The 24,588-nt window shown below is 35.0% G+C and overlaps 1 protein-coding gene and 2 long non-coding RNA genes across 3 annotated transcripts; 1 reads left to right on the plus strand and 2 right to left on the minus strand.

Moving 5' to 3' along the window:
• Nucleotides 1-335: 335 nt before the first annotated feature.
• On the minus strand, nt 336-6,884 carry LOC121778150 (UPS-like protein C36.10). Its single transcript, XM_042175449.1, has 3 exons — nt 6,839-6,884; nt 2,379-2,479; nt 336-1,114 (listed from the first exon to the last, which is right to left on the minus strand). Exons 1-3 carry the CDS (start codon nt 6,867-6,869, stop codon nt 557-559), a joined length of 690 nt encoding a protein of 229 aa, XP_042031383.1. The 5' UTR covers nt 6,870-6,884; the 3' UTR covers nt 336-556.
• A 12,919-nt stretch (nt 6,885-19,803) lies between these two features.
• Nucleotides 19,804-21,283, minus strand: LOC121778714. Its single transcript, XR_006045711.1, has 2 exons — nt 20,859-21,283; nt 19,804-20,754 (listed from the first exon to the last, which is right to left on the minus strand). It is a non-coding gene; the product is annotated as an uncharacterized LOC121778714 (long non-coding RNA).
• LOC121778715 lies at nt 19,829-22,702 on the plus strand. The gene is made up of 3 exons (XR_006045712.1): nt 19,829-20,447; nt 22,067-22,126; nt 22,662-22,702. It is a non-coding gene; the product is annotated as an uncharacterized LOC121778715 (long non-coding RNA).
• Nucleotides 22,703-24,588: the final 1,886 nt, after the last annotated feature.

Here is a 24,588-nt window from a genome sequence, read left to right on the forward strand (position 1 = left end):
TTGCAATTGGCTTTTTCACTACTAGATAGATTTAGGTGCTGTTTTCTGATTTTCAAATTATATTCAAATTTCCAGATTTCAATACATTGGATTTGATAATTTATCCAAACTGCAAAATCCCTTTATAAATTAAGCCACTTGGCCCGTAAAAGACCCAACTCCTTATTCATGAAATGGTATTTAATTGATTAAATTTATAAGTTCACTTTTTTTGGATCATCTTTCCTAAGAAAATTACTTAATTTTCAAATAAGAGAGCCCACAGTTGCTCAACTCAACCAAGTGTTGAATGGATAAAACTTGCCCCTGAATAGAAGTGAAGAAATCACAAAGTGCAAACTGCAAACAACAGAAAACAGGATATATCATATTTTATTTAATAGGAGTATTTTCTTGGTCACCAAAAAAGGGACCAAGATGTCCTATTATTTCAATTAAAAGAACTAAACAAAACTGGATATACAACAACACCTCACTGGTAAATTCCACTGCCGGAGATACACCAAGTTAAACTGAAAAACAGAGGCAGAAATTACCTCAATGATTAACATCAAAATCAAGCAGAAATTCCCCTAGATTCAGCTTCAAGATACTTGCAGATTCTCTCCATAACCTCTCTCCCCTTAGCACTGTTTTGCTGGAACTTCTCCACGCACTTCTGCTCGATCTTCTCAGCCATCGTTGCCAGCGCCGACAGGGGCTTTATTGTGATCCTTGTCTCCTGGTGGCATATGGTCCATCCATTTGGATCATCCGGGTGGGGATCATACCTGATCTTCTCCTCCACTTCGATGAACTTCTCGAGGCTGATATTACGGGTAGCTAGCTGCATAGATCGGGATTTCGCATCCACGACAGTTGACTCAACACAGTGGCAGATATCCTGCCCAATCATCTTACGAAGGAACCATGGCCCGGGAGCATGGACAGTTATAGCTCGAGTTGTGTAAAGCTTGCCAGAGCTACTTTCCAGCTTGTGGCTCAGAGTATCAACCTCGATAATGTGAGACAATGTGCGTTTGTTCGCAGGGTCGGCAAATTTGCGCCACGATGCAGCTGTTACTCGTTCCCATGGATGCTTGTATGTGTGCTCTTGAGAATATGCTCTAACCATCTGCTAAGTAAATGTTGGTAGTTAAGAAACACATCATAATCATTGATCTCAATTTTTTACCAAAATATATAAAAGAGACAACAAAGATACACCTTTCAGCAGATATATACTCTCAAGGAAATTTTACCACCATAATAACTGGGCAATGTGAAACATAACCATTGATCAACCTCCAAACAAATCTGTGTATCGTCATGTGCACAGTTTGCCCACAGACCAACAATATGAATAGAGGCTAGAGCTAGGAATAAATCGAGGCAACCCAACGTTGAAGCAAAAGCTAACAAGTTGCATATACAATCATGGTTTAATGGTACACATTCTAACACAACAGAGACAAATTTCAACTGAAATTATGCAAAGATTACCTATACATCTAAAAAAGATTACCGAAACTGATTAATTGTTCATGACTCCAGGCAAGAAAATAACAAGCAGATCATCAGGATTCAAAAACAAACCTTGATTCAGATTCAAGGATTTTCAACTCAAAACTCCTCAATCAATATAATCTTCCCAAATATTGAACTAAAAGAGAAAGTATACATTTACCAACACAACACCATACTTCATTATAGTTCATACCCAATATACACCTAACGCACCCTCAAACTAAATAAATAAAAAAGCAAAGAGATGTTCATAGATGAGAATTAAAATATATTCTTGGAGTATGAATAAGAAAAAAGTATGTACTCAATGCTAAAATATTTTTTGCTAGCTTCCAATTTAAATACCAATAGAGCCAATAAATACAATTGAATCATAACAATACATGATATTCAAAGATCCATATAAATTTGGTCAAAATGGATACACAGAGATCACACAAACTAATTACAGTTTCATAGACTTATAAAGTAAACATTTACCTACACAACACCATACTTCATAGCTCATACGCAATGCCAAAATATATTTTGCTCGCTTCCAATTTCAATAGCTATAGAACCAACAAATATTAATTTACAACAAACCGTGATATTCCAAGATCCACATAAATTAGGTGAAAATGGATATATAGAGGGATCAAACAAACTAATTGCAGTTTCAAAGTGTTATTCAGAATTCTACTCCTACAAATTTGATCTGCTCCGATAGGTGCATTGTTATAACCTAACTTTTTCTCCTCAAACACTTTGCAGTCGAATTTGAACAAAATAATTAATGCGCAGACATTTAATTGCAATAGCTAGAATGATTTTAGGGTCCATACCCACGAATCTATTCGATTCCTGAAGAAGGAGAAGTGTTTTTTTTTTACCTTAATTTGGAGGCGAAAGCGGTTGCGAGTCGGCGGTGGCGGCTCATGAACATGAAATAGGTGCATAAATTTTGCGTTGTAGTGAGGGGGAGACAACGTCTCTGCAATTTACTAATTTTGGTAAAAATAAATTCTACTAATAGTACTATACGGCAAGGTTGTGTGAACAAGACGCACGCAGCCATCTCATTCTCTCTCTTCTTTCAATATTTTCATTCTACCTTCTCTTTATTGCAATATTTTAAATGTTTTCTTCTTTCATTCTTTGTTTTCATTTTATAAAAAGCTAAAACTATTAATTATAGTTATAAAAATATTAATTATAGTAATAAATAATGGATATGGATCAATTATTATTGTGCATTTCAAATCACCTTCCATCTATATGTGATGCAACATTTTTGACCTTAGTATTCCCCCTGTCTTATTAAAGATGACTTACTATCTTTTTTGGTTTATTCTAATTAAGATAACTCATTACTACAAATGAAAATACATTTATCTCTATTCTATTCATTTTCTCTTACTTTACTCTTTCTACTCAACACGCAAAATAAAGTTGCATAAAATCCCGTGCTGCCCAAGGAATGAGTTATCTTCCTTGGGATGGATGGAATATGTAGTATGGACTAGTTTTAGCTCAATATCAAAATTTAGAATTGGTAATTTGGAACCAGCCATGTCATGACTGACTACCATTCACCGATTTTCTATTTTTGGGTACTAGATTAAAATATACTGTCACGCCCGTATTTTCTAAGGATAGAAAACACGGTTGATCGCGACTAGGGGAGGATTAAAGAGGCGGGGAAGAAAGGGGAAAACAACACAACTCGACCATATCTCGAAACAAATGAGAATAGCTCGAATAAATCAGAGTATCTCAATAATCAACAACTCAAAAGAATGACAACTACTTAGCGGAAGCATTTGAGAGAAGGAATATGCCACGTGTGAAGATATGACACATTCTAAACACTTAAATTTCTTCAACAGTCTTGCTCAACACCCACTTCATTCTAAACACTTAAATTTCTTCAACGGTCTTGCTCAACACCCACTGCACCCGTCACGCTCAACCTGCACATTCTTAAAAAGAAATGCAGGGATGAGTACTTGATGCACTCAGTGGACTCATGCCGAAAACACTTTATAAAAGTATTTATCATGCCACCATTGTGTGACCTTGGGTTTTAACTGTAGAAAAATCGCCCAAGCCACTAAAATAATTTCCATCATAAAATTTGGTTGATCAACTATTTTCTCATAGTTGTCTATCATATCTGATCCATTGATGATAAGGAATGTGGCCACATTCCAAGTCACTAGACCGGCCAACTCGAAGAGATAGCGCACGATCTCCATAGGTGTACACTAGCCTGAATAGGAACTCACTCCCTAGACAGACTCGAATTCAATTATCCATTGATGACAAAAGCCACATCATATAGGTTCCATAGATAAAACAAAACACGGCATGACAAATATTCACAACATTTTCCACATAAAAATATTCACAACATTTATTTAAAAAGAAAGCCCACCTCGTTTGCTTAGTTCCTTAACTTGGATTTTCCTTTTCGATCTTACTTCGCTTACGGAGATCACCCTTTCGCAATAAAATAAATAACATGCTAATTAGACTTTGAGAAAAACATTAACTTAAAAATAATGCATGCATCGTACGTGCGTGCTCATTTTATCCTTTGTCATTTCCTTGATAAAATTTCCATTGTTAGCGCTCATCCCCGATAATTAATTTATTCCAGCCACCATATGTATATATACATATCTTCAAAACCCAAAAAAACACGTATCATTTCCCCACTTTTAGACCATCCACTACGCGTCTCGCCGGCGTCTCGCGTCCCGTCCCGGAGAGACGGGACCCCGGCGCGACGGGTTGCAGCTCGCCATCCCGTCCCGCGCCGTCCCGCGTCGCGTCCCTTCGAGCCACGAGACGGGCTGTCTCGCCCCGCGCCTAAGCGACGTGGCGCGACCCGGCGTCGTGCGTGACGCCCACTCGCCGGCCCGCGAGTGGGCGTCGTCACGTGCTGACGCAATAAATATTTTTTTTAAATTTGAATTTTAAAAAAAATAAAATAAAAAATAAAAGAAAAAAAATATTTAACGGTAATAATACCATTTTTTTGTTTTTTTTTTTAATTTTTTTAATTTTTAATTAAATTTTTTACTCTATAAATACTCCTAAACTCATCCTCATTTCACACACAACTACACATCTATTCTTCCTATCATCTAAATTTTCTCTCAAATTTTCTCTCAAATTTTCATATAACAACTCAAGATGTCCGGCGACGGCGACGACAACTACGACGGTTCCGGCTCTGGCGGGTGGGATCTCAACGCGTTCGGCGATTGGGAGACTATGATCAACACATTGGGCGGTTCCGGTTCGTCAACGCCGGGGACCCAGGGTTCGGCGACGCCAGGGGGGCACCAACCACCCAATTTTGACCTTGATGCATATGTCCGTCCCTCCGCCCCGAGGTATTCGCAGGGATTATCCCAGATCCGGGAGGATTTTCCCGTTGATCCCACGCCGGGAGTAGGCCGAGGCGGTGGAGGTGGCCGAGGCGGTGTACAACCCCAGGCGGGCGAGGACGAGGAGGAAGAGGAAGAGGATCTAGGCCGGCATCCGTACAACAACCTCGAAACGCTGGCGGTGTACAACGCCTGGATCACCGTCTCGTACGATCCCATCGTCGGGAATCAACAATCTCAGAAGTGTTTCTGGGAAAAGGTCTGCGAGGTCCACCACCAGATAAAGCCGAAAGGCTCCCGCAAGCGCAAATTTAAAATGCTCCGCTCTCACTTTGACCGAGTCGACCGACAGGTCAAAAACTTCTGCGGCATCTACTCGGCCGAAGAGGCGCGCTACCAAAGCGGCGCAACGGCAACCGATATTTTGACGTCCGCTTTGCGCGCCTACTACCAGGACGAACGTCATCAATTCAGATTTGTTGATGTTTGGCAGGCCGTCAAGGACGAGGAACGGTGGGCCGGCGGTTTTCGCTCCAGCTCGGGCTCAACCTCGAAGCGCACGAAGCATACGGCGAGTGGCCAATACTCGTCTGGTGGTGACACCGCTGAGAGCATCAGCCAGCCTGAGGCTGAATCCCAGGAGTTTGCGGGTACGGTCGGCGATGCTGGAGGATCCGCGAGTGGGCGCCGTCGGCCGCAAGGGACGAAGGCGGCTAGAGCAAGGAAGGGCCGAGGCGAACCAAGCCAGCCGGCCTCGGGATCGGGCTCGCGGGGAGGTTCGAACACACTTATGGTGGCGTACATGACCGCCACAATGGCGGACACTTCCCGCTTCTCGTACGCCCAATTCACGGCCTGGTGGAACGGAATTGTGTATATGGCAGCACAACTTGGCCTTCCGACTCCCCCTCAACCTCGACCGCCTCCGGAGGATGATTAGCTGGCGGAGTAGTTTTTTTATTTTTCTTTAAATTTGTATTTTAAATTATGGTGTGTGTTTTTTAATAAAGTGTGTTTTTAATAAAGTGTGTTTGTTTTAATTGAATTGGGTTGGGAAAAAAAAAATAAAAAATGAAATTGAATGAATAGTAATTAAGGGACGGAATAAGGGACGGAGCGTTGCAGGTTCCGTCCCTTAGTTAAGAGATGGAGGAAAAAAGGACAGTGGAGCCCTCAAATAGTGGTCAAATAGTATTTAAGGGACGGTTTAAGGGACGGTATAGAGACAGCGTAGTGGATGGCCTTAAACTTACTAAACACAACCTACTTGGGCCCGATCAAAAAAAATTAATAATAATGATAATTGGGTAGAATTAAACAAAAAGAAAATGAGTCTGCAGCATATTATACTCTCAACTATTTACTCTAAAAAATAATTAGTAGAATTAACACATGTATTTACTCCCATCCACCAACACGTAACTATCTCTCTATCTCTCTGTTTCTACATTCTACCCAAAACAAGTTCCCTCTCTCGGCTCCCTCACTCCTTTATTCTGTCGTTTACAGATCTGAAACACCAAGCTCACTCTCCAATTTTCGCCTCTTCCTCTCCTATGTAGTTCTAAAATTCAATTCAGAATCAATCGCAACTCTCTCACTCCTCTCCTATTTCACGCCGGTCACCGCAAAACTACGGAAGAGAGCTCGCCGCGTCACAGGGCTGCTTCTCCGTCGCCGCCACTGCTGTCTGCCGTCGTCGCTGCGGAAGCCGCTGCCGCCGCTGCCCTCTTTTCTCAAGCAGGTAAGTCCCTCCGCCTTTCCCGTTCTTATTCTCTAATTAAGTTTTCTAATGGTTTGGGTTCAATTATTTATAGCCAGAAAACGTTTTTCAAAATTTGGATTTAAAATGCATCTAAAAGGCTAAAGAGTGAAACTTGTGTAGACCATTGTGAAATCATGATAATATGTAGTGGAATTAAACTTGGGAGATTTCAAAACTAAGAAAAGTATACCTTGGTTGAACGGCAGGAAGAAGAACACCATCTCACGGTATTTTCTTTGGGATTTAGAGAGAATGATTTAATTTATATATATATATATGGATGTATTCATTTCCTTTTTTATCTTTTGTTCTTTGTTTTTTTTAATCTCAGCCCCACGATTTTGTCATCCGACGGTTAGATTGGTGCCACGTGTCATTTTATAATGCAGATTTTCAGTTGAATAATGCACACCGACTAATAATGCATCATTATAGTGTAATAATACAGATCATCTGGACCATTGATGAATGAGATCTAACGGCCCATATTAAGAAGAATAAATGATCTAAGGGATGAATAGGAGAATAACGCTCCCCTATATATATATATAGAGTTGTGATCATATGATAACCCCTAAATATCGTAATAACCCTATAACCAAATCTGAACCACACATTTTCTAATCTTGTGGTTGAGATTCAAATTTAGATTTACTTCATAAAAAAAAGGCGCGGGCTAAATATGTCATTTCGCTCATTTAAATTTCTGAATTTCGCTAAATATCACGAAAAATGATAAAATGATAGGTTTATTGCATAGAATGATAGTTTTGCCGGATAGAATGATACTCTGAGTTGATAAAATGATACTTTTGACTGACTGATAAAATGATAGGTTTATTGCATAGAATGATAGTTTTGCCAAGTAGAATGATGCTCTGAGTTGATAAAATGATACTTTTGACTGACTGATAAAATGATATATGTTAGGTTTATTGCATAGGATGATAGTTTTTCCGGATAGAATGATACTCTGAGTTGATAAAATGATACTTTTAGCTTATAAATATTAGGTTTAGTGCATAGAATGATAGTTTTGCCGGATAGAATGATACTTTCAGCCGATAGAATGATAGTTTTGCCGGGTAGAATGATACTTTTAGCCGATAGAATGATAGGTATTTTTGGTGTATAAAATGACATTTTTGTTTAATAAAATGATACTTTTACGTGATAAAATGATAATCTAAGCGGACAAAATGACAGTAACCTTATAAAAATGATACTCTGAGTTGATAAAATGATATGTTTACTGTTTTATGATAAAATGATAGGTTTATTGCATAGAATGATAGTTTTGCCGGATAGAATGATACTCTGATTTGACTGACTGATAAAATGATATACGTTAGGTTTATTGCATAGAATGATAGTTTTTCCGGATAGAATGATACTCTGAGTTGATAAAATGATACTTTTAGCTTATAAATGTTAGGTTTACTGCATAAAATGATAGTTTTGCCAGATAGAATGATACTTTCAGCCGATAGAATGATAGTTTTGCCGGGTAGAATGATACTTTCAGCCTATAGAATGATAGGTATTTTTGGTGTATAAAATGACATTTTTGTTTAATAAAATGATACTTTTACCTGATAAAATGATAATCTAAGCGGATAAAATGACAGTAACCTTATAAAAATGATACTCTGAGTTGATAAAATGATACGTTTACTGCTTTGTGATAAAATGATAGGTTTATTTCATAGAATGATAGTTTTGCCGGATAGAATGATACTCTGAGTTGATAAAATGATACTTTTGACTAACTGATAAAATGATAAAATGATATATGTTAGGTTTATTGCATAGAATGATAGTTTTGCCGGATAGAATGATACTCTGAGTTGATAAAATGATACTTTTGACTGACTGATAAAACGAGCGAAATTCAGAAATTAAATGAGCGAAATTTGGATACGTAAATTTTATCATGAGTGAAATGACATATTTACCCCCGCGCTTTTTTTATGAAGTAAATCTAAGTTTGAATCTAGACCACGTGATTTTAAAAATGTGTGGTCCAGATTTAGTTATAGGGTTATTACGGAAATTGGGGTTATCATTATAATGCACCCCTATATATATATTATATATATATATGTGGGTGTGTGTCACTGTAAAGATTTGGTTTGTTGGAGAGATTTTATGGAGTGGAGATATGGGGAAATCGTTTGGCGATGGGGTCTGAAGAAATATATTTGACCAAGTAGTTGGCTACAAATTTGGAATTAATAATTGATTTTTTTGGGCTTCTCAAAATTGGTTCCAAACTAAAATAAATAAAATGGGTATAAAAAATTGGGGTGTTACATTTACGGTAAATTACTAAACTATAAATGAATTTGACTTTAGCTAGAAAAAGAGGCATATGGAAACTATATATGAATTTGACTTTAGCAAGAAAAAGAGGCCTAGGGACCACTGAAATACATTACTCCCTCCGTTCCTGAAAGTTTATCTCATTTTTTCATTTCCTCTCATCTTACAAAATTTGTCTCATTTCATTTTTTATCATTTTTGGCAGTGGACCCTATATTCCATTAGCTCATTCCTACTCATATTTTATTATAAAACTAATATATAAAAATATGACTCACGTTCCATTAATTTTTTCAACTCACTTATCATTACATTTTTTAAAACTCGCACTGAGTCAAAGTGGGACAATATTTAGGAGATGAGGGAGTATAAAAAAGTAAAGAGAAAATAAGACAAACGCATGGTGGGTGTCAGAGATAAATTATGACTAGCTAGCTGTAAATATAAAAAAAAAGAACACACAGCGGATTTTTATAAGTACTTATTTTATATGTATATTTCTGTGATTGACAGATGGTGAGTGTCATTTCACAATTATTAAATTCGTCTCATTTTACATATTTTGTACAAGGATAGAAATGTACTACAAAATAAATTTCAAATCAATATTAGTATATTTTTATTTGGAATAATAAATTTCAAATCAAATATTAGTAGTATATTTTTACTTAGTTTTACCACTTTTGGAGCGTCCCTAAAATCAAAAGAGATTACAATACATTTTTAACATTAATTTATAAAAATGTAAATAGAATGGTGAATAAGTATTGAAATTTTTTTTAACAAAATGAACATAAATAACGCTATTTCCAAGATAAAAATATTTATCACAAATTAATAAACGAGTATTAGTTTGATACTTGACTATAGATTTTGGATACCCAAAATCTATAAAATTCTTTCATCAACTATCTAATCCCGTAATATCTGGTTTTGGGGATTTCGATATATTATTGTACAATATACATTCTAACTGTATTTCCAGTCTCTTCTTTTAGACGTGGGACTTAGTTTGATTGAGACATTAAACAATACTATATAAAATTTTGTGCCAAAAAAGCAAACGTTACATATTTATTTAGGACAGAGGGTTATTTAGGACAGAGGGAATACGATTTAACTATATTGGGAAATATGGATCCATCAACCCTATACTCCTTTCATCCACCAATTGTTGTCCATATTTGCCACTTTAGTCCGTCTACAAAATAATTTTTCTACTTTTTTATTTATTTTATTTTTGGTAAGTAGACTCTACTTTTCACTAACTTATTACTCACATTTTATTACTATAAAATTAATATGAAGTACTCCATCTGTCACATTAAAAATGAAACGTTACTAAAATGGAAGCATCTCTATCTCTACTTTTTCATCTCTCTTAGTTTACTCTCTCTTTATTAACTCACAAAACAACACTACATAAAAACCCGTGCCAGTTCCCAAATATTGCATATTTAATGGGACGAAGGGAGTATATAAAACTGAGATTCATATTTCATAAACTTGTTCTAACTTTTTTTTCTACATACTATATTTCTTAAATTTGCGTCGAGTCAATTGTGGACAATATTTGGTGACCATAAGAAGCAAATGTGATATGTCCGATCAATGTCATTTTTAAAATAATACTAGTACTACTCCATGTTAGGTAAAATTGTCTAACCATATAGTAGTACTATGTCATAGTATGGAGTACAATTTATATGCCTTTACAAAATAATGATAATCCACCCTTTCCTGACACAAAAGACATGCATGATACGATGAAGACATTAGTAATATAGAGTTCAAATATACTCCTTATTAAAGCGTACAACTAATATTTAATTAGTTAGCGCAGAATGCGATATTATGCATAGACAAGACATTTTAAGTGGATTTTGAGTTATAGTTAGGTAAACCTCGTCATTAAAAAAATTGCTTGAGCTAGTATAATCTGTTCAATGCATCGAGGGATTTGTGCCGATGAAATGTCATCCTCCATCTTCGGTGACCTCCACCAGTCCTTTTGTTTTTTTTTCGTTCAATCAAGGGTACTTGTTTACCCATTTAGCATTCCCAGAGCACCGCTGCGAATGCTCTAAACCCTTGAATCCACCCATATTAAAAGGAAAACTCTAACATCGTTTTGACTTAAACCCTTAAATCAAAATTTCTTTGGCTATAGTTTGTAATTAAAAAAAATCATGTTTTCGGTAACCCATTAATAAATTAGTTTTATTCTCATCTTTTAATAAAAATTATTGTACGACTTAGTTTAGTTTTGATCTATATGTTTGTGTAAGTCGGGTTTAAATCGTCCAAATCAGGTTTAATCGTGTAATATTATTTTTTAATCGTGTAAAATGTTCATGTCATTATCGTGTGGTTCTCGCGGTGTGTCCATCCATATTATATATTGTATCACTAAAGGGTATGTGTCGTATGCGAGTCATTTCGGATTTGAAGATAGTAGGCCGAGTTCATGTTTAGTTTGGAATATACCTTATTGGATTGGGTCCTTATCAGGTTGACGCGATGCTAATTAACCTATAAATAATCAATTGTGTAATTTTCATCCATTCAATAAATTTTGGAAAAAAAATATTTGCTGTTGTTTTACTGGTATGCTAAATTTCAACTTCATCACATTGGATGACGTTTGTGGTTTCAAACTTGAGGAGCTTCGAGTAGCTCGTATCTTGATCTCTAGTGACGATTTGTACTACAATTGATTATAGTACTACAATTGTTATGTCAATTATATCCATATGGGACCAAACACAAAATTTGGGCACATAAGTTTGGCAGCCGTTGGTTTAATTGAAAATGGGTCAAAATGGTTATATGCACATAGAGTACTTTTTACTGGTACTTTTTTTTAAAAAAAACTTCTAATGTATTGTAATTTTCTTGTATTGCGCAAGTGTTTTTACCCCCTCTCTGTCCCGGCTAACATTACACATTTCTTAATCGATACATGATTTTAGAAGTTTTTAGAAGTTGTTGGCTAATGTATTTAATTGACGAGAGAAAACGTGAATATAAGTATTAAATGGAGAAACAAAGAAAGTTAAATATTTCAATTAGAGAGGAAAAAGATTTGCTTGTTATCCCATTGTATAATTATTCTACACTTAACTGGTGGAAAAATGTGGAATTATTTTCTATATTTGAGTTGTGTCATTTTATTATGTAAAGGTCATCATTCCGATGAAAGTTTTGAAAGGTTTTGGTAATTTCAAAATAAGAGTACTAAATTTTCAGCATAAATCAAAAATCAAAAGAGCTTACGATACATTTTTAACACAATTCCGTAGTTAGGGATAATGGTGTCAATTTGCATTTGATAGTTACACTGCAAATTGGCACTATTATCCCTAACTACGTAATTGTATTAAAAATGTATTATAAGCTCTTCTGATTTTTGACTTATGCTGAAAATTTAGTACTCTTATTTTGAAATTACCAAAACCTTTCAAAACTTTCATCGAAATGATGAGCTTTACATATTAAAATGACACAACTCAGATATAAAAAATAATTCCACATTTTTTTTTCCACCAGTTAAGTGTAGAATAATTATACAATGGGATAACAAGCAAATCTTTTTCCTCTTTAATTGAAATATTTAACTTTCTTTGTTTCTCCATTTAATACTTATATTCGCGTTTTCTCTCGTCAATTAAATACATTAGCTAACAACTTCTAAAATCATGTATCGATTAAGAAATGTGTAATGTTAGCCGGGACAGAGAGGGGGTAAAAACATTGCGCAATAAAGGAAAATTAAAATACATTTGAAGATTTTTAAAAAAAAGTACCAGTAAAAAGTACTCCAAGTGCATATAACCATTTTGACCCATTTTTCAATTAAACCAATGGCTGCCAAACTTATGTACCCAAATTTTGTGTTTGGTCCCATATGGATATATAATTGACATAACAATTGTAGTACTATAATCAATTATAGTACAAATTTGTCACGAGAGTTCAAGATACGAGATACTCGAAGCTCCTCAAGTTTGAAACAGGAAACACAAACGCCATCCAATGTGATTTAGTTGAAATTTAGCATACCTACCGGTCAAACAACAACAAATATTATTTTTATTAAAATTTATTGAAATGGAAATTACACAATTGATTATATATAGGTTAATTAGCATCGCGTCAACCTGATAAGGACCCAATCCAATAAGGTATATTCCAAACCGAACATGAACTCGGCCTACTATCTTCAAATCCAAAATGACTCGCACACGACACATACCCTTTAGTGATACAATATATAATATGGATGGACACACCGCAAGAACCACACGATAATGACATGAACATTTTACACGATTAAAAAAATAATATTACACGATTAAACCTGATATAAACCCTACTTACACAAACATATAGATCAAAACTAAACTAAATCATACAGTAATTTTTATTAAAAGATGAGAATGAAACTAATCTATTAATGGGTTATCGAAAACAGTAATTTTTAATTACAAACTATAGCCAAAGAAATTTTGATTTAAGGGTTTAAGTCAAAACGATGTTAGAGTTTTTCTTTTAATTGGGGTGGATTCAAGGGTTTAGAGCATCCGCAGCGGGGCTCTCGGAATGCTAAATGGGTAAACAAGTACCCTTGATTGAATGAAAAAAAAACAAAAGGACTGGTGGAGGTCACCGAAGATGGAGGATGATATTTCATCGGCACAAATCCCTCGATGCATTGAACATGTTACACTAGCTCAAGCAATATTTTTTAATGACAAGGTTTTCCTAACTAAAACTTAAAATTCACTTAAAATGTCTTGTTTATGCATAATATGGCATTCTGCGCTAACTAATTAAATATTAGTTGTACGATTTAATAAGGAGTATATTTGAACTTTAGAATATGCAATAATTTAATTTACTAATGACTTCATTGTATCATGCACATTAGTGCATGCCTTTTGTCTCAGGAAAGGGTGGATTATCATTATTTTGTAAAGGCATATAAATTGTACTCCATACTATGACATAGTACTACTATATGGTTGGACAATTTTACCTAACATGGAGTAATACAAGTATTATTTTAAAAATGACATTGATAGGATATATCACATTTGCTTCTTCTGTCCACCAAATATTGTCTACAGTTGACTCGACGCAAATTTAAGAAATATAGTATGTAGAAAAAAAGGTTATGAAATATGAATCTCACTTTTACATACTCCCTCCGTCCCTTTAAATATGCAATACTTGGGAATTGGCACAAGTTTTTATGTAGTATTGTTTTGTGAGTTAATAAAAAGAGAGTAAAGTAAGAGAGATGAAAAAGTAGAGATAGAGATGTTTCCATTTTAGGAAACGTTTCATTTTTAACAGGGCAATGCAAAAAAGAAAACGTTTCATTTTTAATGGGATAGAGGGGATATTAATTTTATAGTAATAAAATGTGAGTAATGAGTTAGTGATAAGTAGATTCTACTTACCATAAATAAAAAAATAAAGTAGAAAAATTATTTTGTTGACGGACTAAAGTGGCAAATATGGACAACAATTGGTGGATGAAGGGAGTATAGGGTTGATGGATCCATATATCCCAAGATAGTTAAATCGTACCCCCTATGTCCTAAATAAATATGAAACGTTTGCTTTTTGGCACGAAATTTTATGTAGTATTGTTTAATGTCTCAATCAAACTAAGTCTCACGTCTAAAGAAGAGACTGAAAATACAGTTAGAATGTATATTGTACAATAATATATCGAAATTGCCAAAACCAGAAATTACGGGATTAGATAGTTGATGGAAGAATTTTATAGATTTTGGGTATCCAAAATCTATAGGCAAGTATCAGACTAATATTCGTTTATTAATTTGTGATAAATATTTTTATCTTGGAAAGAGAATTATTTATGTTATTTTTGTTAATTTGTTTTGATACATATTCACCATTCTATTTACATTTTTATAAATTAATGTTAAAAATGAATTGTAATCTCTTTTGATTTTAAGGACGCTCCAAAAGTGGTAAAACTAAGTAAATATATACTACTAATATTTGATTTGAAATTTATTATTCCAAATAAAAATATACTAATAATTGATTTGAAATTTATTTTGTACTCCCTCCGTCCCCAATTAAGAGTGGCACTTTTTCATTTCGGTCAGTCCCCAATTAAGAGTCACACTTCATTTTTACCATAAATGGTAAGTAGGTCCCACATTCCAATAACTCATTTCACTCACATTTTATTATAAAACCAATATAAAAATGGGTCTCACATCCTACTAACTTTTTCAACCAACTTTTCTTTACATTTTTTAAACCCGTGCCCAGTCAAAGTGTGACTCTTAATCGGGGACAGAGGGAGAAGTACATTTCTATCCTTGTACAAAATATGTAAAATGAGACGAATTTAATAATTGTGAAATACTCTGACACCCACCATTTTCCAATCACAGAAACATACATATAAAATAAGTACTTATAAAAATCCGTTGTGTGTTCTTTTTTTTGATATTTATAGCTAGCTAGTCATAATTTATCTCTGACACCCACCATGCGTTTGTTTTTTTTTTCTCTTTACTTTTTTTACTCCCTCATCTCCTAAATATTGTCCCACTTTAAGTCGCTACGAGATTTAAAAAATGTAATAATAAGTGAGTTGAAAAAGTTAGTGGATTGTGAGTCCTACTTTTATATATTAGTTTTATAATAAAATATGAGTAGAAATGAGTTAGTGGAATATGAGGTCCATAGTAAAAAATGATAAAAGGTGAAATGAGATAAATTTTATAGGATGGACGGAAATAAAAAAAAAATGGGACAAACTTTCAGGGACGGAGGGAGTAATCTATTTGATGGGTTTCCCTAGGTCTCTTTTTCTAGCTAAAGTCAATTTCATTTCTAGTTTAGTAATTTACAGTATATTTTAACCTAGTACCCAAAAATAGAAATCGGTTAATGGTAGTCAGTCATGACATGAATTGACATGACTGGTTCCTAATTACCAATTCTAAATTTTGGTATTGAGCTAAAACTAGTCCATACCATATACTCCCTCCGTTCCAAGGAACATAACTCATTCCTTGGCCGGAGCCACATTAGAACAAAGGGTTATAGCTGTACCCCCACAAAAATAGAAATCGGTTAATGGTAGTCAGTCATGGCATGAATTGACACGAGTGGTTCCTAATTACCAATTCTAAATTTTGATATTGAGCTAAAACTAGTCCATACTACATACTCCTTCCGTTCCAAGGAAGATGACTCCTTCCTTGGGCGGAGCCACATTGGAACAAAGGGTTACCATTGTACCCCACATTGGAAAAAATTATGAAGTTTTACTTTTTTTTAATTATTCTATCGTGAAATTTTTACTTTGATTGTGTATCTAGTCGAACAATCATAATGTCACTACTAATAAATTAAATATAAATTTATAAAATAATGATACTATTATTGAATTGAAAAATATAAATTGTAATAATGGAGTTTGTTATATTTTGCTAACTCACTATTAAATTAGCTATTTAAATTACCAACTTTTGTCAAAATCTGGTCTATCCCACAAAGTTTAAAATCCGCTAATTAAAGTATGAAGTTTCAATTCTGTTAGTTTATCACATGAGTCGAATTTTAGGTGGAATTTTTGTTGTCGTGGATTGAAATTTCAAGATGAATTGCGATTTAAATCAAGAAAAAGATGTGTGTATAATCCAAAATGTAATCACAAGAAACTTGATCTTAAAGTTGGATTGAGATTTCAAGATGGATTTCAATGTAGAGATACAAAGAATCCACCTAAAATTCAATATATGTGATAACGAAAAAAATTGAACCTTCGGGATTTAATTAGTGGATTTTAAACTTTGTGGTATATACTAGAGTTTAACCAATCTTGGTGATTTAAATGACTATTTACCTTATTTCAAATTATCTCTCATACCACATTTCTATACAACAAATTATTAGGCATAGAAAATAAATGAGTAATACTTATAAAAATTAGTATTTTAAGAATAATTGTTGAAAACTTGAAATCGTTTTTTCAATTTTTTATTTATCTTATAAAAAAACAACTTAAAACACATTAGCTATGGCACATTTTTTTAATATAAAATGATTAATACTTATAAAAAGTCTTAATTAATTATTATAGTACTAGTATACTATTAGTGGAATTTATTTTTACCAAAATTAGTAAATTGCAGAGACGTTGTCTCCCCCTCACTACAACTAGGCATGCACACGGTTCATAAACCAGCGGTTCCGTTTCGGAACCGGCGGTTCACGGTTTGAGATTTTCATAAACCTGAACTGGCCCGCCAAGGGTTCCGGCGGTTCCGGTTCCGATTAAAAAAACCACCGGTTCGGACGGCGGTGCAAAAAATATTTTAGCATTGATTACATACTTTTTTCTTATTCATACTCCAAGAATATATTTTAATTCTCATCTATGAACATCTCTTTGCTTTTTATTTATTTAGTTTGAGGGTGTGTTAGGTGTATAATTTTCATTAATTTCATTTATAGATTATACCACCTCGATTTTTTGGTTATACTTATCCATATTACCACTAATATTGATCAAAATCTTTATTTGTAGTTATAAAATTAGACAAAGTTAATGGTTTGGTAATTTACACCTAGTACCCTAAATTGACATGACCGGTTCCTAATAGTTTGGTGAATTGTAGTCGGTCATGACATGAAATTGACATGACCGGTTCCTAGCTATCAATTCTAAATTTTGATATTGAGCTAAAATTAGTCCATACTAAGTACCAATGTCAAAAAGGTTTCATCACATATAAATGGAAGGTGATTGAAATGCACAATAATAATTGATCCATATCCATTATTTATTACTCGCTCTGTCCCGCATGAATATCCATTCTTTCCTTCTTAGTCCTTCCCACCAGAATATGCAATTTCTAATTTTGAAAACTCTTTTTTCTCTATTGGGATGGGACCCACCTCAACTAATAATACTTTAATTATTTTTTCTCTCTAACTCTCTCTTACTTTACTAATTTTGCATTAAAACTCATGTCAAACCCAAAATGCACATTCTTTAGGGACGAAAGGGGTATTGCTTATATTCAATATTGTCGTGTGGCAGAAGTCCTTATCAAGATTATCTGTTTGTATTTGGTGGCTATTACTCCCATTAATTGGATATAATTGAGATAAAATACACAAGTCATATTTTAGTACTCTCCATAAAGTTGAATAAAAACCTCATAAGATGAAAAACAATTAAATCATGGGGAGCCCAACCAATGCTCCATTTTAAAATTTAAACAAACTTTTAGTATGATATGTATGTCCTATTCTTCATGAGAAAATTGTCGGATGAGACTTATCTTTATGGCTGTAATAAAAGTTACGTAAAACTATTGCGTTAGATTATGGAGAAAAGGTGCAAAAAGAAATAAAGGCAATTGACTAATATGTGAAAAATTAGGGTCCCATTTATCTATGATAACATGAGTGTTTGTTATTCATCATGATTCGTTTACATTATTGCATAGTAATCATATAGAAATACTCATGCCCAAGAGTAACTTTTATCAAAAGGACGGAATAAAATTGCATTGGCAGCAATCAAATAAATATAAACATATAAATTTGCATAATGTTGAGTTAGGTTGGATGAAATGAGTTCAGACAAAAGAATCCATATTCCATATACAAATGAAAAAGCGCCACTTTTAATTATTTTTTCATAAAATATAGTGATTCATTTAGTTGATCATTTTACTTTAGGAACTATGATTATCAGAATTTATAAGGTTTTAAATTAATAAAGAAAGTTCTTCTATACTGTGATAGGATTTTGCAGTGGTAAAAATAGCTATAAATCATTTGGGCGTCTGGATGGTTAATTGCTGCCAATATATATCAGTTCCCAAATCCAAATTACTATATTATTCATCAAGAAATAGAAGACACAAATTACTCTTACTTTACTCTTTCTATTTTAACCTTTAACATATCAATTTTTTAAATTACGTAACTAAAAAAGATGCCCGAACTACCTTAGGACGAAGAGAATACTTCATACTCTAAAGAAGGCATGTATGGTATTGCAATGTTTGCTTGTTATCCCGCAGTATAATTCTTCTACATTTAACTAGTGTTAGCGTGGACAAAAATGTAGAATTATTTTCAATATTTGGGTCTTGTCGTTTTTTCTTTATAGAATTTCTCATTTACAATAAGATCCGTATTTATTGTATCCACTTAATATGTTTTAAATTATAACACTTTTTCTTATATACTCCCTCCGTCCCACTTAAAATGAAATATTTTGGCATCAGCACGGGATTTTATGTAGTGCTGTTTTGTAAGTTAATGAACAGAGTAAAGTAAAAAAGATGAAAAAGTAGAGATAGAATTGTTTCAATTTTAGGAAATGTTTCATTTTTAATGGGACGGCCAAAAAGAAAAACGTTTCATTTTTAATAGGAGAGATGGAGTACTTTCTTACGTTTTAAATAAAAAATGTTGGGACGCAAATCATATTCCAACATTGGAAAATTAGTAAAAGCAGTATAAAATGAGGAGACCAAAAGCAACCAGAAAATTGCTCAAGAATTCGTTAACATATGGAGCCTTCCAATTTTCAACAAGAGTCATCCCTCGGTGTATTTTTATGGGAATAATGAACGGAGATCCTCAGCTATTCGATATGCGTTTTGTAACGACCCGCTAAGACGATATTATTATAAACTATATTATTAGCTTGATTATCTATATAAGTGACTTTTATGCGATTAAATCCGAACTGTGATGGATTTCCGTTGTTGTTTGTTTTGACGTTAGGCAAGTAAATAGAACACGTAAATATATATTACACCTATATGAATATAATAAATTTAAGTAAATAAATAAAGTCCCATAATCAAAATTTTAATGATTGATACATCCAACAAAAGTCCAACAAAATTTAATTTATACGTCGTATGCTTTAAGAAAACGGATACTTCAACGCGGAGGGCCACGAACTTGGACAAATTATACCTACACCAAATTAAATGATTAAGTAAGCAAATACTCAAATAATTAATATAAAAAAATATATATAATAATAATTATTATTTTTCTAGCATATCCGAGAAGGACCATAGTCATGGCAGCATTAAATGCTGCCTTGATGAGTAATAGACATAATGAAGGCTGCATTAATGAAGTGTGGAAAAATTCTTCATCATCTGACACATGGTAATTATTCTTTGCAATAATACTTGCAAGTTACATCATTTGCCATCTTATATAAATCGGTACATGCACTTTCTTTCACCATAAAACATCACCATCATATATCCTAATCATCCCTTCACAAACCCCACATAATCCCTTCACACACCCCACATACTATTTCCTCTGCCACTCCAATTCCACGTCGAACAGAGGAGTCCAAGGAGGAAGATTTGCACACACTTGTAGAATCAAGTCCCTAATCCAACAACACCTCGTCCCCACATAAAAAGGTAACCCCAAACCTCCTTTCATTTTTTTCTTTATGCATATACATCAACTTACAGTAGGAATGAGAATAGAAACATGCTAGGCCACTGTACCACATATTACATCAGGGACTTCAAAATTCACCCAACACTTACAAGTAGCATGCTAAAACCAATTATTTTCCCCAAACTGTTGAATGATAGAAATAACATAGGGCAGTTAGAAATACTTATCTTAGGAGATGAATCTCCCGGACTTCCGGCAGCAAGCTCGGCACTCCGTCGCCGACAATCGACAACCAACGCTCCGATGTTTTCATTCCTTTAAAATCTGAATAGTTAGAACTAACAAAGTTTAATAAAAAAAATGTAATCTTTGGGGTTTAAACAAAAGAGAAGAGATGAGATAGACGAACAAATTTCTGACCACCCTACCTGTCGGGAATCGGCGTCGGGGACGGGGGAGGGGTCTCGGCTGTGGCGGTGGTCGACGGCGAGAAGCAGCGACCGAGACGGCGCTCGCTGGCTGGTGCGAGCTGCTGATGGCGGCAGCTCGAAGAGCAGCCGCGACTCCTGCTGTGAGAACGGCGGCGGCGGCAGATCCGGGAGAGAAAGAGGGAGCCGAGGGAGAGAAAGAAAGAGGGGGAGAGGAAGGAGGCGACGGAGGGGATCCGCGGCGACGGCGGCAGATCGGGAGAGAAGGGAGGACGGCGGCGTGAGGCTTGAGAGGAAGATAGAGAAAGAGGGAGAGAAGGGAGGAAGAGAGATGAGGGGGAGGAAGGAACGCCACCGGAGGTGGCGGTGGCACGACGGCGGCACGGAGGGAGGCTGGCTGGCGGCGGCGGCAGCAAGGTGTGAGAGGGGGGGAGGGTGTGCATTTTGGTGAATGAGGGATGAGGAAGAAGAGTTAGGTTTTTAACTTAGTTTTTTTTTTAAATTGGGCTTTATGGTTGGGCTAGTTTTCTTTAAATTGGGCTAAAGAATTTAATGGTTTAGGGCTGGCCTTTTAGTTTGTTTGAACTAAGGAGTGGAGTATATAATTTGAGCCCAATTCTTCTAATATTTGGGGCTGCGGTAAGTAATTGAGCGGGCCAGATTTTGAAATTCACTTATCTTTTGGGCCTTTTTGTTTTTTTTTTAAAAGAAAAAGAGATTGGGCCTTGGTTTTTCTTTAAAGGAATTGGACTCACAAATTTTGAATTGGAGAAATAAGGTGGATGGTGATATTTAGTTTGGGCCGATAATTAAATAAATCTTTGATTGATAATTGAATTAATTGTAGGGAATTATTTAATTAAATTCCGAAATAATTTTGAAGTATTAATAATTTACCCAAAGTTTCAAAATAAATATAATTGCGAGGGGAAATACTTGTGATAATTCGGTTACGCGCTTATATAATTTTGGGAACTAATTCGACATTGTGGTGGAAAATACGAGGAGCCAACAGGGGAAATTATGGGGGTAAGCGGCCGACCGGCGTCTCAAGCGACGCCTTGGGCGGCCGCCGAATAATAAAAAAAAAATACGCGAAAACCGAGAAACGAGATAAAAGACTTTAATGAGGGTGAATGCATTCTAATTTAAGTAGTTTTGTCCTTGAGTCTAATTAGTGTATTATTATATTGTGATATTTTCAAAAGGGTGCCTTCGCAAGTAAAGTTGGAGCGATAATTTCAAGTTAAAGGAACTAAATGATCCAGGTGAGCTTTCTTATAATAAAATACAAATCGTATTTTATGAAGACAAGAACACATGTTCGTGATTTTAATGATGTTGTCATGCCATAAATGTTTTGTGTATGATGCCTATCTGTTGGCTACGGCCAAGTGAATTATGAATGATGATATAAGTCGAATTCGGGTCCCAGTGAGGGTGGTGTCCCCGCTCGGACTAGTGTACACAAGCTCCCTCTGCATGTTGGGCAGAGCAGGTGACCGAGGAAGGTGGCCACCTTCCCGGCACAAGAATACCTCTGACATGTTGGGCAGAGAAGGTGACCGTGCGAGAACACCATCTCGACGGCACAATGTGATCAGATATGGCTAAGTACAGGAAAAAAAAGGGGACTGCAGTCCAATGTGATATTTTTAGTAAGCTCGGGTCTTTTCAACAACACCCCGAGTGTTACTGTGATGATGGCTTGACAATATTGTCAAATGTATATGTGTAATTTTCGGCAATGTGTTCACTGAGTACTTTTTGTACTCAGCCCTGCATATATTTCTAAATGTGCAGGTTGAGCAGCGAAGTGGTGGAGGAAGTGCTATTGAGACAAGACATTTAATTCAGTCAGATTTTGACTCTCGGAGGTTCATGTCTTCATACATGGAACCGCGTTCATTTGCTTCCGTTGTGCATCTTAAAAGACTCAGGTCTATTTTGTTCAAAACTCTGATATTTTAAATTTTTTTCAAACAATTACTCGAGTTTTCATGATCGAGTATCTTTTCTTCTGTGTATCAGCACTTGGTTAGTCATGTATCGCAACCAATGCTTGATTTTATTTTCCCCTTATTTCTTTCCCCGCTTCTTTAATCCTCCCCTAGTCGCGATCAACCGTATTTTCTATCCTTAGAAAATGCGGTCGTGACAGAGTGGTATCACAGCATTCTTTCTCTCTCTGAACCCGAGAGTCTTCTTTGAAAATCTTTGGTCTAGCCTTGTTCCACTAGACTGTCTAATCGATGAAAATGCTCTTAGCACTCCCACCAATCGCGCTCAATGAGAAAAAAGGTAACTTGTTCTTTTTCAAAAGAAAGTCAAGATGTTTGAAAGTTTGAAATGGAGAAATAACGCATGCAGTTAATTTGAGTGAACAGATGAAAATACTAAGTTTAAAGAAAGAGTTGATGTTTCTTGATTTGGTAGCGTGCTTAAAGAAAGAGTTAGTATGTCTTTTCTTGGCTAAAGACTGTGAATGCATGAATAAAAGAAGTAACTTTCCTAAATGGAAAAATGTACTCAAATATGAAAGTATAAAGTATACGAGTCTGGTACCAATTGTTGAAATGATATCTCTTTTTGAGTTGGTGAAATGATATCTCTTTTTGAGTTAGTAATTGAATCATGTTGCTAGAATGGGGAAATCAAAATTTCCTAGAACTTAGAATACTTAGTTATGTGTTCCTTCTAGAACACAATATGAACTCGAACTTAGAAGTACAGTATGAACATTTCTCGCTTTCCCGAGCGACGAAAAGAAAAGGGCGCGATAAGAAAGATACTTCGATAAAAGCAATCTAACATAGAACAAAACGATGTTTCTAGAAAGATGATAGAAGTTGGATGCCATTTTCTACGTCCCAATGACATGAATAATCTGGGTTAGCCATTGTCTTTCTTGACAATCCAATCACTCCAAAGGGTCGTACCTTCGATTCAACTAAGTGATATATACATATTTAGCAAGAGAATTGACTGCAACGTAGACAAAGAATCCAATCTTGCAAATAATAAGTAAGCAGAAACGACGTGTTAAGAGGATGAGCGTTATGACGAACAGAGAGTACCAAGGAGTCATAATCCCCACATATGGTCATTTGGCGTGATCGTAAGGTGAAAGTAGCTCGTGACCAAAGTTTCTCATAATTAAGTTACCATTCTCTATAAAGAGTTAAACAAGGGAGTACCACCATTGTAGTTAACCAAGAAGATTCATCAGCAACGCTTACTTGGATTCCCATGAATTCCATTTTCTCGAATTCCCCTGATCAAAATACTTTTGTTGAAATAAGATCTTAAAAAACTTCCTTTGCAAGGTAATGTGTCAGTATCTTCCCTCTTCTATGTCAAGGTTGTGCATCACTTCCAGTTTTGAGCTTGCTCCCTCATGTTTTCTTATAACCTCTAGTGACTATGGTCCCTTTTTACTCATTCTGTATAAAAGCAATACTCTGACTCTCTGAATTCTTGCCACCAAACTCCTATACTCGGAGCTGCTTTATTTATAGCCTTCAGAATGAACATGTTTCCCTAAACGATTGTCTTTTCAATGATGTATTCCTCAAAGATCTTTAGTGGACCTTTGTGTTTTCAAAGGTGCTTCTTGACAAGCTCTTTATTTTATATGAGTAGTTCCTTCTTCTTAATTCCACTATAGTTATTCCATCATGCTTTGAGCTCTTTAGCAACTCCAAGTCTAAAGTAATTTGCTCTCTTCCTG

The sequence above is a fragment of the Salvia splendens genome, chromosome 19 (assembly GCF_004379255.2).
Source record: "Salvia splendens isolate huo1 chromosome 19, SspV2, whole genome shotgun sequence".
Lineage (NCBI taxonomy): Eukaryota > Viridiplantae > Streptophyta > Magnoliopsida > Lamiales > Lamiaceae > Salvia > Salvia splendens.

Excerpts from the sequence above, each read along its gene's own strand:
- LOC121778150 (XM_042175449.1), bottom strand. The coding sequence starts at position 6,869 with ATGGTGTTCTTCTTCCTGCCGTTCAACCAAG. Across the intron at positions 2,480-6,838 it reads CTTCCTGCCGTTCAACCAAG|AGACGTTGTCTCCCCCTCAC; the intron begins GTATACTTTTCT and ends AGTAAATTGCAG. Across the intron at positions 1,115-2,378 it reads GCTTTCGCCTCCAAATTAAG|ATGGTTAGAGCATATTCTCA; the intron begins GTAAAAAAAAAA and ends TTTACTTAGCAG.